The 14,295-nt window shown below is 35.4% G+C and overlaps 3 protein-coding genes across 3 annotated transcripts; all 3 read left to right on the top strand.

Annotated features, from left to right (window-relative positions):
* Nucleotides 1–57: 57 nt before the first annotated feature.
* LOC111803845 (kinesin-like protein KIN-8B) lies at nt 58–6,643 on the top strand. The gene is given in 18 exon segments (XM_087127511.1): nt 58–465; nt 541–807; nt 889–960; nt 1,054–1,170; nt 1,706–1,794; nt 2,030–2,174; nt 2,269–2,364; nt 3,038–3,129; nt 3,508–3,756; nt 3,877–4,027; nt 4,298–4,360; nt 4,436–4,672; nt 4,785–4,889; nt 4,968–5,081; nt 5,351–5,631; nt 5,633–5,725; nt 5,727–5,787; nt 5,789–6,643. Coding segments are annotated over 17 exon segments (2,130 nt in total). The 5' UTR covers nt 58–465; nt 541–759; the 3' UTR covers nt 5,906–6,643.
* Nucleotides 6,644–7,222: 579 nt separating this feature from the next.
* On the top strand, nt 7,223–9,573 carry WDR5A (Transducin/WD40 repeat-like superfamily protein). The gene is made up of 2 exons (XM_023688434.2): nt 7,223–8,092; nt 9,048–9,573. The coding sequence occupies exons 1-2, from the start codon at nt 7,436–7,438 to the stop codon at nt 9,339–9,341; spliced, it is 951 nt and encodes a 316-aa protein (XP_023544202.2). The 5' UTR covers nt 7,223–7,435; the 3' UTR covers nt 9,342–9,573.
* Nucleotides 9,574–11,664: 2,091 nt separating this feature from the next.
* LOC111803273 (transcription factor bHLH25-like) lies at nt 11,665–12,678 on the top strand. Its single transcript, XM_087127598.1, has 3 exons — nt 11,665–12,087; nt 12,240–12,533; nt 12,604–12,678. The coding sequence occupies exons 1-3, from the start codon at nt 11,665–11,667 to the stop codon at nt 12,676–12,678; spliced, it is 792 nt and encodes a 263-aa protein (XP_086983724.1).
* Nucleotides 12,679–14,295: the final 1,617 nt, after the last annotated feature.

Below are 14,295 nucleotides of genomic sequence, written 5' to 3'. Positions count from 1 at the left end.
CCAGCCAACAAGATGATCTGGGTGGTTGTCAAGTAGTACTGTTTCCAACGATCACAAACCATTCATGGATCTTATTATTGAAAGGATATAACTGGAGACAAATGTCAAAAGATTATAGCCTAAAATCTTCACCATGAATGCAGAGCAAAGGTTTTAGAGAACGAAAATTTCCTTCTCATACGCAATGAAACAGATTTCAATTTCGTTTGCGGTCCATTTCAAAATCAAACCAACGGTCTCCATCAATCCAGTTCTTCTCCAGCTCCGAATCCATTTTTATGGCCTTTCTTTGCATTTCCATTTCTCTTTCTCTCTCATTACTTTACGTTGCTAGTATCATACGCCATTCAACCATCGCATACATGGTCAATCTTTTTTCCCTTTCTTCACCATACCCATCTTCTCTCTCCCCGTCCGACTCCATTTCCTTTCCCACTTCGATCACTGCTCTTGACGTTTCTCCAGGTTTTCTGTTTTGTGTTGTCTTATGGCATTATTTTCCGGTAATGCATCGTTTGTGATTCTTGATTGTCTTTCCAGGATGGGAGGAGTTCCCTTGATCTTCGTATGTGGTCTCGATGCCATTTGAGGGGTGTTACGTGAGTCTGGAAGGAAATGGGAGGAAATGTCTATTTCAGAATGCGAATGCAAAATGTTACATGTTTTATACATTGCGGTCCAGTTGTTTGGGTAGTCCTGGCCCCAATGAACTCCATCTGATTGTTTCTCGAGTGTTGTGGAAATCAATGTCTGCTAAAAATGCCCAGCATCAGAGCACCCGGAGCGAAGAAATCCACTACTCTGACGGTTCGTCATTTGCCTTTGCCGACAGCCACGTCCTACTGCGTTGTTTGCTTCATGCCATTCTTGTCGCATTCTGTTCCTCAGGTTGCAGTGAAATGCCGTCCTCTAAGACACAAAGAGCGTGGCCGTGATATTGTCCAAGTTATTGAAAGCAAGGTTACCTCAACTAATTGCGGTTTGAAAATTTTCTTTTATTGTCATTTTTGTTAACCAAATTATTGCTGAAATTTGGCATGCTGCAAATTATAGGAGGTGCTTATACTGGATCCTGACCTGTCCAAGGATTACCTCGACCGCATTCGGAATCGAACGAAGGAAAAGAAATATTGTTTCGACCATGCATTCGGTCCAGATAGTACTAATCTGGTGCGTATAACTTATCTCCAATTTCGTTTTTTTGTGTGTGTCCGATTACATGTCGAGTAATTGAGATAGCGCATTGCCGGAACTAGACAATTGGATTGATGGCTGTGAGGTGATTACCAAATTGAATTGAATTGGACAATTTCTCCATAGTGCTCAAAATAGGCCATAATCGTTCATCATTCTGGGCACTTTGGGGCCAGCCAAATCGTTTATTTTTACTTCCTCTAAATTCTTTCCGTTCCCAGAGTTTCCATATGATCTACATTTTATGAACAGAAAAATGTGAAAGATTTCATTATCAGCGAGTGTATTATATTGAAGGCAAGGTGTCTTGTTGTAAGGTTTTTTTTTTTACTAGTTTAAAATGTTTATGCAGGTATTTCTTTGTTTCTGACAACCCTCATTATTGACTTGCTACGGTATTATGATGTAGTATCACTTTGCTTCTCATCACCTTGCAAGAATGAACTTCAAATACTGATGGGCTGATGTTTTTAGCATATTTCTAATTATTTTCTAATCCCCGTGTTTTCAGGAAGTCTACACAAAAAGTATTTCTTCCATAATACCTGAAGTTGTTCAAGGTCTGAACGTGACTGTTTTTGCCTATGGTTCCACTGGAAGGTATTAAAGAGGTGTTCTCTTGCTCTCAAGTTATCTCCATCTTTGCTTTAGAGGAGTTACTCCTTGCGTGCTGTTTAAACCATGCAACTAAATTCTTGAGCGTTGGGCGATTTCTATTCTGTATAGTATAAATGGGAACCACACAATGTAGAACTGGAAAGCATTGAACTTTTCCTGTTGTTCTCTATACCCAAATCTACACTAATCATGCTCAAATTTCCTTTACAAATGTTAGCGGCAAAACGTACACAATGGTTGGGACCAAAGATGATCCTGGACTCATGGTGCTCAGTTTGCATACTGTATTCGATCTTATAAAAAAAGACGAGCGGGCCGATGAGTTTGAAGTTACTTGCTCATATCTTGAAGTCTATAATGAAGTATTCTCACCTTGCTTTTTCTTTGGCAATTGTACATGTGGATTACCTTTCGTTTTACAGAAACATTAATTTCATCTTTTAAAACTCTTTTCAGATAATCTACGATTTGCTTGAAAAATCATCTGGTCATTTAGAACTTAGAGAGGATCCTGAGGAAGGAATAACTGTTGCTGGGCTTAGGTGTATCAAGGTTTATTTTTTTTCTTGTATTATTAGATCCTTGAAACCAGTATGTGGTGGTACACAATGATTTTCTTTCATCAATGAAAAGTTGCATTTTTTTAAACACATCGTGTCAGAAAATTTGATAGCCTTTCAACTTGTTCATTGTGGTGGAATTTGATGATGAAACCTTTATAGCTTCTTAAATCTTAATAATGATGGTTTGGTTTTTGAGCTTCTAACTTATAATCCAACTGGCGCAAGGTCTTTATGTAGATTGTTGCCTAAGTACATGGTGAAGCTTCTTTCCAAAGTGAGAAGGCCTTTCGAGGCCAAAATACAAGAGGAGCCTTAATCTTCACTTTTTCTGCATTAGTTGGCTGTTACGTGCTACTAGTAGTTTTATGATTTGGTGCTTCAATCCATATTCTTTCAAGTCTCTCTGAATTTTTTCTTTCAGTTAAATTATTGACTTCTCTTTCCAGTAGGAACTGTTAAACAATTGTGAAAGTTTTAAATAAACTTCAATTACCTGGTCTCATTTTGGATCCCTGCATCACCCTTCTTTTCTGGGCCTACAGAAAGAGACCCTTCTAAATCTTCTTTAAACTGCATTTTGCCAAAAAGTTTCACTATTGTTTTTCCTTTCTATTTTATTTTTACTCCAGAAACAAATGCCCACAGTTTTGGGTTTACTTCAGGTTCATTCTGCGGGTAAAATTCTTGAACTTTTGAACATGGGTAATAGTCGGAGGAAAACCGAGAGCACAGAGGTAAATGCTACCTCTTCAAGGTATGTTTTCCATAGTTGTCATAGGCGAAGGGTTCTGATACTAGAATATCTCATTTTCTCTTTGGGTTTTGTATTTTATGTTTGCTAATGGCTCAAGTTCGTTCAACCTGCATAACAGTATCTAGGCATTCGGGTTTTCAATATTTCTTCTTTGAATATAAGTCTCTTTAACAATTCGTAACTAATCACTCGTTGCCAAGGGCTTTATTGGTTCATCCATAATGTTACTCAAAGTCTATGCGTTTATAGCAATTGGCATAACCATAGATCAGTTAAGTTTACTTGTCACTCCTCTCAGTGAGTGTTTGACATTTTTTTATTGCCTCATGCAACATAAGCGTACTGCGCGACATAATTGAATAATAATCACATAAATAGATCACATGCAGTTTTGGAGATTAGTGTGAAAAGAAAGGGAAGAAACAAATATCCAAATCAGGTCTTGCATGGGAAACTTGCACTTGTAGATCTTGCTGGTAGTGAACGCGCTACTGAGACAAATAATGCTGGCCAAAAATTGCGAGATGGAGCTAACATTAATCGTTCACTTCTTGCTTTAGCAAACTGCATAAATGCGTTGGGAAAACAACAGAAAAAAGGTCTTGCTTATGTTCCTTACCGTAACAGGTATGTATTCCAGTGTCATTATATTGTCGAACTTCTTATCTAAGAAAAACTAAAGCTTGAAACTTCATTTCTGGTCACTATAGCTGTTTTTCATAGTTTATTTATCATTTATTTTTGCAGTAAACTGACACGAATTTTGAAAGATGGTTTAAGTGGTAATTCTCAGACTGTGATGATTGCTACGATATCACCTGCAGATATTCAGTATCATCACACTGTGAATACATTGAAATATGCTGACCGAGCAAAGGAAATTAAGACACACGTACAGGTCAGATTTTCAGTGCTCATATGTCACATTCGAACTTGTATTCTTGAGTGTGGGGGGAGGTTAAGTTTATTTGTGAACAAAACTTATATTCTTTCACAATCTATATTAGTGCTCTTTCTTTTCTCTTTCATGCAGCATGACAGTTTACTCTTTCATCGTTTTCAATTCCAACCATATGATTTTCTTTTTTCATGATGTGATTTGCAAGGTCATGTTTTTAAATATCCGTTGCATGACTTCAATGTGATCTCAAAATCTTCTGTTTTCCAGAAAAACGTTGGAGTAGTAGACACCCATGTATCAGACTACCAACGGATGATTGATAGTCTTCAGGTGGTATGTTAATTAAATTAATTATTTAAAGATTGTTGACCCTTGTATTGATCTTTAATTATTTGATTTCTTCAGACTGAGGTTTGTCAACTGAAAAAGAAACTGGCTGAAAAGGAGTCCCAGCTCAGTAGTAAACCTGCTGAACAGGCTGCAGATGATGAGCTGTCTTGGTTGAATATCATAAGTCATGAAATAAGTGAGAACGTTCAGGAAAGAATAAACTTACAGAAAGCTATGTCTGAGCTTGAGGAAACCAACCTTAATAATCGCTCAGAACTCCAACGACTTGATGACATTATTTCAAGACATCAGGTCCATCTTTATTTTTCGACTTTTTCTTCTGTTTTCTCTATTGATTTTGAATAGTAGGATAGAAAAAGCATGATTTAGTGTTTTGTGACTGTCGCTCATTTCACTCTCACAGGCTGTTGAATTGGATGGAGCAATCGTAAAGGATTTGATTGCTCGACGTCTAGTAATTTTAGATAACATTCGTGAAAATGATGAAGCAGGAATCAATTATCAGAAGGTATAGGCCTATGTTTAAGTCTCCTTTAGTGTCCATATGAATTCCATATTACTCGTAAAACAAATTCTACTCCTTTAGGAAATTGAAGCCAATGAAAAGCAGCGGGGTCAACTTCAAGGCATGATTGATGAAGCCGTTAGTAGAAATGGGAATAAAACCTACTTGCGGATACTTAGTCAGTATAGACTGCTGGTTAGTTTATTCTGGATTGATCTTAGGTTAGAAGAATTGATTTGCTCGACCATATATAATGCAAATGATCTTATGACTTGGCACTGCGACAGTTGAATGCAGTTACTTATATAAATCTTGGGGGCGGGGAGGGGGAAGAAATTGAACAGGAGTTCTGGTAATATCTGTGAAGAAAAGAAGAAATCTGATGAACTTTATAATATAGATGGTTTATGTTTTTATGGTTCTGTGATTTTCTACAGAACCTAACGTTTTGAGAAATCCTTCAGGGAATGGCTAACTCTGAGCTTCAGTTAGAGGTGGCAATGAGAGATCAAGTCATTCACCATCAACGAGAAGGTCTGAAAAACTTGTGGAACCTGCTTATGGGACAGGGACTTGACGAGAAACAGATATCGCACCTTGCAGTCGAGCAGGGTCTGAGAATTGAAGGCTGGACAATGACTCCTTCTCTGGCGCTTGTTGAAAAGCAGTCGTCTAGTCTCACTTCTAGTAGACCTACATCTGTTGGCCCATCTTCTGGAATAGAGTACTTGTATGCTAGATATTCACGTTTCTCTTAGCATGATGTTTGTCAAGATCATCGTTTATATCGCATTTATCATGTTTCTCTTTTGCAGGGAGGGAACCAAAACTTGTGACTTCACCATCAGCATATTCAAGGGTTAGGAGTGTTGATGTGAAGCCAAACATGTGTTTTGGTTCCCCCTGAGAAGCGAGATCCTTACAAGTCGTTTTTGGATATGTCAAGTCATGCTTCTCATGGTAGGAGCTGCATATCAACAGCATCTGTTGTTAGCGATTTAGCGAGCGGCAGAAGGTAAGTTTGAGTCCTGTTATATAGGCAATTATCATACTAATATTTCAAAACTCATCTTAAATAGATAGCTTGTGTTGGATAGTTCTTCTCAAGAGATCAGTTTGAATTAGTCTTCTTACTCATTGAGAGCCTATCTGACGAGCTTACCGCAAGTTCTTTTCTTCGGGTGGCTCCAGACTTGTGTACAAGCACATTCATTCTGAGATGCATAGTATCTTCGAACAATGCAATTAGTTCTCTGACAGGATTATTGAGGTCACATCTTTTACTAAGAAATTATAGTGGAGGAGGGGATATAGCAACATCTATTACTAGAAATTTACCAAGCAACACAAGAAAAGGACACACAAGCCCATTCACATGGCTTTATTTAACATAGACTGTGCTAATGACAACAAGCACTTGGATCTCGCATGCTTTGCCCATTTTCTGCTAGTGGGTAAGGGCCCTTTGGTTTTGATCTATTGACCCTGATCATAGAGGCTAGACCTCTGTTTTGTCGGACCAAGATTTCCGATGACATTACACTTATTTTTTTTATGAAGTCACTTGCTATTGGCTCTTTAGATTCTTTTTCCTCTTCCATTAGTCAATAGGGGGAGAATGGTTTGGGGGAACATAGCTAACAACCAGATGTAACACTGGTGCTAGTTTGCCTGTATATGTAATACTATTTTGATGCAAATACTATTTGTGGATGACGAGACATTCTATGAATCGTAAAGTAAGTTGTTAAATTTTATTTTATCAGCTCAAGGGGGCATCAAAGGTTGTGAGCCTCAATCTTATTAACGATATAAGCATCATGGTCTTACTAAGGGCATGGGCAGACAGAAAAGAGAAGAGAATTGCAGTTGGAAAAAGAGTTGATGAAGCTCCATAGGGACTAAATCAGGGATGAGCTCTATACAACATCAGCTTATGAAGGGTGAGAGCTTTATAGACTCGAAAAGGGAACTATGAGCTTAGTTGAAATTTGATGGCTATATTAAAAAGATTTTTTTTTAATCTAAAAAGTACTTACTCATATATATTATCAAATTCACGATATTATTTTGACCTTTTTATAAACGTTTCATGACGTAACATATTATAATTATCGTCACATTATTTCGTGCTAACTTATAGTTTAAAATTTTGAATTATTCAAATAATAATTTTGAAATGTTTATAAAGTTTATAAATGTTATCAGTAGTATTCGTAAAATTTTAAAAAATAAGATATACTTATATAAGGAGGTAAAATTCTGGAGTAATTAATTAATTAATTAATTTATATAATTTAGCAAATTTGATTTACAGAATATCTCCCGTTTTATTATATCCCCGCCAAAACTAAGCGTGGAGCTGTGAAAGAAGATCGTTCATCGCGTTAGGGCGGTCTGAAAATAGTAGAGATCTGTACTTCTGTCATTGGAGCCGGAGGCCTTGATTCTTCGCCTCCATCTTCGGCTTTCTCCCGTTGGGTTCTTCAATTTCAAAAGCCACATATTAGAATCATTGGAATCTCCTTTTCCAGCGATAGATTGAAGGGATGTCCTCGGAGCCATCTCAATCAGATTCCTATAAACCTTACACTCTGTCCCAAACCCTAACTGGCCACAAGCGGGCGATTTCATCCGTCAAATTCTCAGCGGATGGCCGTCTTCTTGGCTCCTCCTCCGCCGATAAGACCCTTCGCACTTATTCCTGCTCAAATTCTACTCTGACCCCACTTCATGAATTCCAAGGCCATGAACAGGGTGTCTCCGACTTGGCTTTCTCCTCCGATTCTCGTTTTCTTGTGTCCGCCTCTGACGACAAGACTCTTCGCCTTTGGGATGTCTCTACTGGATCCCTTATCAAGACGCTCAATGGCCATACTAACTATGTGTTCTGTGTCAACTTCAATCCCCAATCCAACATGATTGTGTCTGGCTCCTTCGATGAGACCGTCCGCATTTGGGACGTCAAATCTGGCAAGTGTCTTAAAGTCCTTCCGGCCCACTCTGATCCTGTCACTGGCGTGGATTTCAATCGTGATGGCTCGCTGATTGTTTCGAGTAGCTATGATGGGCTGTGCCGAATTTGGGATGCCTCTACCGGGCATTGTGTGAAAACTTTGATTGATGATGAAAACCCACCTGTTTCTTTCGTCAAGTTCTCCCCCAATGGGAAATTTATTCTTGTTGGAACTTTAGATAATACTTTGGTGAGTATCTTCTTACATCTTTTTCTTCATGATTTAGGCTTATGTATTGTGCTACTTATCGCATATTTTGTGCTTTGTGGATGAGTGGTTGCCGGTTGGTTATTGGGTGTTTTTGGTTCATATGCTCAGATTTCGTATTGAGAGGTGTGGAAATTATTCATCATCTGAATGGCTTTCGATTGGAATTTTTTATTGTTAATTACCTATGCTAAAAATATTACGTATGGAACATTTCATCTAGGTTGAAGGTCTCAGAGTATTTTAAAAAGAATATTCACCAAACATTTACTTCGAAGATGTTGTGGGTGAACCTTCTATATGAATTTTGCTCTATGACTTAGGTTGAAGGTACTTATGGGCCGCTTCTGCGTTTCTATTGCTTGATTTTGCTTGATCTATCTGTATATAGTTTGGTGATTTTTTCAGAAGTTTTAGTGATTATTACTGTCTAAGGATAAGTGGAAACTAGGAATATCTATATCAGTATTACATAGATTTAAATATAATCTTGCATCCCGTGGGTGGGGGTTAGAAAAACAATTAGTGGGACTATAATAATGGTAATATGAAACTGATTTACAATTATGTGGCTTCTTTTGAGGTCACTTTAAGTTTTGAACTCTTGATGAAGATAGTTATCGTCTTGTCAGAAGTCAAATTTTGAACATCTTGTAAATACAGAACAGTTCGTTTCTTTTGGTTTGAATTTATTGTTGTTACTTTTTATTTTAATTCTGAGTGCCGGGATCATGCATCTTATATGTTGATGCATAGACGACTAACCAAGTTTTATGAATGTAAATCCAATTTGATAATTAGAAAAGCTTCTCTTTTGGGCTATAGGATAGCAGGCAAGCCAAACTGCTGATCTTCACACTACACTATTTCTATTTTTCTATCATCTCGTTAGTATTGATTATTTACATACGATATTTTTCTCTCTTTTAAATCACAGAGATTGTGGAACTTCTCTACTGGAAAATTTCTGAAAACTTACACAGGCCATGCTAACTCGAAATTCTGCATCGCCTCCACCTTTTCTGTGACAAATGGAAAGTATATCGCGAGTGGTTCAGAAGACAATTGTGTGTATCTATGGGAACTGCAGACCAGGGAAATAGTTCAGAAACTAGAAGGTCACTCTGACACAGTTATATCAGTATCTTGTCACCCCAGCGAGAACCTGATTGCTTCTGGAGCACTGGGCAATGATAAAACTGTGAAGATCTGGACCCAGAAGAAAGACTAGTTCATTTGTCATCAAGGCAATCCAAGATCAAGGTTTGAACATATAACTCTGTGGTGGTGGCACAATTCTTGTAGCTTAGTTTTATTAAGTAGAAACTGTTAAAAACATAACCTTTTTAAAGTTAAGCATGTAAGTTTTGTTTTTATTCTCCGCGTCTCTGTTGTTGTCACCCTAACGATTGCTATCACAGATTCGGTGATGTTTATGAATGTAGTGTAGTTGGTTTGCTGCATCCAAGAGTTAAGGATTGTAGGTTCTTTTCGTTTATTTTACTTTCCCCAGAATGTTGTTCGAATAACAGAGTTTAGGTTGTAAGAATGAGTGACAGAAACTGAGAAATAGGAGGCAAGACTCTATAATATATCATAACAAGACTTCAACTCAATCAGTAGTGTATTGACTAGTCTGTTTCTGCGTTGCTGACAGTAGGAACATCAGACTATTGGAAGGTGTATGTTAGTAGAAACTACCGTAGAGTTGAATTTTAAATCCTTTGAAGTCATAATATAGAGGTTGAAAGTTTTTTCTTTCTTGAGGCAAGGAAGTGAAACGAAGAAGTAGCTGGTCGAGGATGTGATGTGTAGCTATCTCGTCTTGGGTTAATGGATATGAGCTGAGCTCTCTGAATCTCCCTCTTCCTCCATTTTCCTTTTTTTGATCATTTTGTCTAATATTGGTTGCATAGATCTCTAACCCCTACTCAGTTTTTGCTCATATTGATCAAATACCTGTTTCTGTTGCCAACACGATTTCCTCCTTTCTTTAGTAGAGCCATGGCTTTAGCAAGCTTTACTGGGCCCCCGAGTTTCACGGATCTTTTAGCAATAGCCATGGTCGTCTCTTTGGGGTTGTGCAAGGAATTTGCTTTATATTTATGGCTACCCCGAAAATTGCATTTTGAATATTATATTGAAAAACCTGATAAAATTTTATTTGAAATGGATGGAAGATTAATAACTTAAAATATTCTCACCGAACACAAATTAAAAAAAAAAAAAAAAAAAAACATTTAAAAACGGTCGTCTACTTATCCTCCTAATATTTTAAAGGTCATGATGCCCAGCCGCATTTTCTTTCTCCAACCTTCCAATTCACACAATCAAATTAAATTAAATTAAATTTAGATTAAAAGATTATTTCTACATGCCATTATATATATATATATATATATATATATATATATATATGTTGTTTTTCCTTCAAAGATTCACACTCATTATTATTATCATTATTATTATTATTATTATTATTATTATTATTAACAACAATTACAAAATGTCTTTCTAAATTATTTGGGCAAGAAACAAAATAGTATCCTAATTTACTCTATATATTTTTTTAATGAATAGTAAGTTATTCCTTGTTAGTGTAAAGGATACATTTTTTTTATTTTTAGTTATTGAAAAGTTTACAATAAATTAACAATAAAGTTTAAGTTTAAAATATATTAAAAGTAAGAAAAAAAATTATAGACCAAAATGATATTTTAAACCAAAATAAAACTTTCATTGGAATGTAACTTAATGATTGAATTAAAAAAAAAAAAAAAAAAAAAAAAAAAAATTCAAAATTTATAATATTGTAGTATTTTGAACAAAGATACTTGTCTCTCTTAATTTTCTATAATTACTATTATTTTGTTTAGTTGGGTTTGCCATCCAAAAGACAAATAGAAAATTGAAATTAATTAAAATTTATATGCACTACTAAATCCGACCCAAAGGCCAAAACTAAGTTTCCCTTTCCAAAATTGGAAAAAAAAAATGTTATATATGATGGAAGGCAAGGTGGGTAGAACCAGATATTGTGAATGATGATAGAAATTTATGTACATATTCAAACCCAAAACTAAGTATTTTTAAATACTTAAAAACTCCAAAACACTTCTCACCCAGTTAGCCTAGTTGAAGATTGAACAGAAAAATAGAAGCTTTGGGAGAAAGCAAAGCAGCATCTAATCCTTTCAAACTCCAAGCCTTCAAGGTATGGGCAAGAAGAGGTCGCCAACTAGGGTTTAATTTATGTTTCCAAACTTCCCATTTAATTTGATTTCATTTTAATTTACACCTTTCTTTTCTTTAGGGTTTGTTGTTTTTCCCTTTAATTTTGGAGTATATCGTGACTTTGAAGCATATAATTAAAACTTGTCTGATTATCTTGATTCTCAGCATATATAACAATTCAGCCAACTCTTTCTTTGATGGAAATCTCATCGCCCAAATGGTTATCCGAACTAGTAAGCTAATTTTTCTTTTCTTATACTTTGTTCTTCATCTTTGAAATTCATTTCATGGTTGTGAATTAATATTTTGACTTTTAGGAAATGATGGAATCTGCATATCAATACGAGATCACCAATTATCCCCATGATTACACACTCGATGAGCTCAATTTTCCGACCAATTTTCCGGCGACCGAAAAACTCATCACTTCGGTCCAACTTGATTCTATTTCCTCTTCCCAGTTTATTTCCTTTGGGGATTCACCTGAAATTGAGAAGCTTGATTGTGCGATGGGTAAGGACGAGAGAGGAAAAGATTTGTCGTTCATAATACCCAAAAGTTTGGATGTGAATCAAAATAGGTATGTAATTGGATATGAAGAAGGCCATGACATTAAGAAGCGTGCAACAATTGGTAGAACTTCAGGAAATGGTCAACAACATGTTATAGCTGAGAGAAGACGAAGAGAGAAGCTAAGCCAAAGCTTTGCTGCTCTTTCAGCTCTAATCCCCGGCCTCAACAAGGTAAAAATTTGCTCATAATATCCAATTGCTAAGAACAAAAAAGGGTTAATCTTAGATTTTGAATTCAATGTGGTTTAACCAAGTTTTAAGGATTTTGAATTCATTTGGTAAGTTCATGTGAAATATGAAAGGGTTAATATTTATGGTGACAGACGGACAAGGCTTCAGTGCTTGGGGGAGCTATCAAGTACGTGAAAGAGCTTCAAGAACGTGTCAAATGGGCTGAGGAAGAAGCAGGAGATGAGGAGGGGAGAGTAATTAAATCAGTTCCTAACATAGAAACAAGGGTTTTGGAGAGTGATGTTCTTGTGAGAATTCATTGCAAGAAACAAAAAGGCTGTTTTTCAAACATAATAACCCAAATTCAGATGCTTAAGCTAACCATTGTGAATAGCTGCGTTTTGCCATTTGGTCATTCCAGACTTGATATAACCATTATTGCTCAGGTCAAATTCCTTTCTCTCTATTATCACCAAACATAATCACATTTCATTAATATTTGCTACCTTGTTGCAGATGGAGGTTGGTTTTTGCATGACAGCCACAGATCTTGGGAACAAGCTAACACAGACTTTGCTCGAGTTCATATAACCTTGTCTTATCGTTCTTGATTATGCGGTTTGTTTCGACCAAGAGTTTAGAAGTCAGAATTATCTCGCTCCTTTTGTTCTTAAACTTTCTGTATATAAAAAATAAATTCCAAGTGTATGAATATGAATATTAATAAAGCTCAAGTATATGAACAAAATGATGCTGGGAAAGATTATATTGTTGGCATTTGGATTACCTTAATTAATATATGAACAACAATTATGTTTGGTGAGATTGAGTGACGTTATTTTCTTATTTAATTTAATTTAAAATTCCTACATTTATTTTTTAAGAATTATATTTTTCATCAATTTGCAAATGATCTTGTTTTTATTTATTTATTATTATTTTTTTTTTATAATAACTTTAAAATTGTATATGTTGTGCTGTGGTGAGTAATTTTGGTCCGTTGAATTGAGCTATTAATGAAAAATTTTTAGGAAAAAAAAAAAAAATAGTGTTTAAAATGAAAAGAACAAAAACAAAAAGTGTTCATATAACCATTGACTTTGAATCAGAGATATGGCCAAGCTCCAATTATTGGCAGTTTAACCTAATTTCAACATATACCTCATAGAGATGTCCCAACCAACTCAACAAAAAATAAATTAAATTATCTCAACTTCGTAATCATGTTTTTATAGGTAATTTAGAGTTATTTGAATATATGAATTTATATAAATATTTGTTCATATATATATATATATATTGTGGCTCCGTGTGCTTGTCTTATTATGGTTTAGGATATACATATAAATGAATTGGATTAATTAGCATCTTATTCCGGAATAGATTATCAAAATCTAGAGCCACGAACTGGTTGGAATGTATAAGCAAATGCATTATTATTTATAAGATTTGTTACAGCTACCGTATCAACTCAATCTTAGCTTAATTTTTATGGTAGATTTGTTTAATAGATTCTTATTCCATTATGGTGAGGAAATAAATATTATACCACTAATTATATCAGTTGAGGAGGAGGATGACATTTTATAGTTTAGGGTACAACTTGTAATGTCATGCTCATAATGTTTGGAGTATATATATAATAATATAAACTATTAAGTGTTGTGTTGGGTACTTAGTTGGAATTCACCATCGCAAAATTATGTTGGAATCAAATCCATTAAACATATGTTTAGAATCATAAAAGTATTTAATTAACTAAATAAACAGCAGAATATCCATTTATGAGCTGTGAAGCTGTTATAATTGACATGTTGTCGGGATTAAGAAAATGAGAGCCACAAATTGAAAAATAAGGAAATATATATTTAATTAATTAAAAGTAGATTTCAATTTTAGGATGGTATTTTTTAGTGGTTTAAACGAGGAGTAGGGATTAAATTCAAATATAAGTAATTTGGAGGGGTTTTCAGCAAATCTAATCTCGGATCTCACCACTCACAAATATAAGTAGACTCCGCTGCTTGTCTTGTCTCTCTAATTGTACTTCACGCGTTTTAATCAGCTTTATTTATTTTTCTCTCTCTTTTTAAATTATAAATATATATTAATATATAGTTTATGATGGGAGGGTGAGGTGGCGGGGAATCTTCCCTTAGCCCTTCCAAGGCTTTGACCGATCAAATTGTCACGTTTTAAATTATCATT

The sequence above is a fragment of the Cucurbita pepo genome, chromosome 10, assembly GCF_057944985.1.
Source record: "Cucurbita pepo subsp. pepo isolate OVF chromosome 10, ASM5794498v1, whole genome shotgun sequence".
Taxonomy (NCBI): Eukaryota; Viridiplantae; Streptophyta; class Magnoliopsida; order Cucurbitales; family Cucurbitaceae; genus Cucurbita; species Cucurbita pepo.
Note: the sequence above shows the minus strand (reverse complement) of the source record. Positions and strands in the feature narration are given on the sequence as shown.

What these genes read in the sequence shown, in the direction of transcription:
- WDR5A (XM_023688434.2), top strand. Translation starts at nt 7,436, where the DNA reads ATGTCCTCGGAGCCATCTCAATCAGATTCCTATAAACCTTACACTCTG. An exon ending in GAACTTTAGATAATACTTTG is followed by an intron (nt 8,093 to 9,047) that starts GTGAGTATCTTC and finishes TTTAAATCACAG; the next exon opens with AGATTGTGGAACTTCTCTAC.
- LOC111803273 (XM_087127598.1), top strand. Translation starts at nt 11,665, where the DNA reads ATGATGGAATCTGCATATCAATACGAGATCACCAATTATCCCCATGAT. An exon ending in TAATCCCCGGCCTCAACAAG is followed by an intron (nt 12,088 to 12,239) that starts GTAAAAATTTGC and finishes TTATGGTGACAG; the next exon opens with ACGGACAAGGCTTCAGTGCT. An exon ending in ATATAACCATTATTGCTCAG is followed by an intron (nt 12,534 to 12,603) that starts GTCAAATTCCTT and finishes ACCTTGTTGCAG; the next exon opens with ATGGAGGTTGGTTTTTGCAT.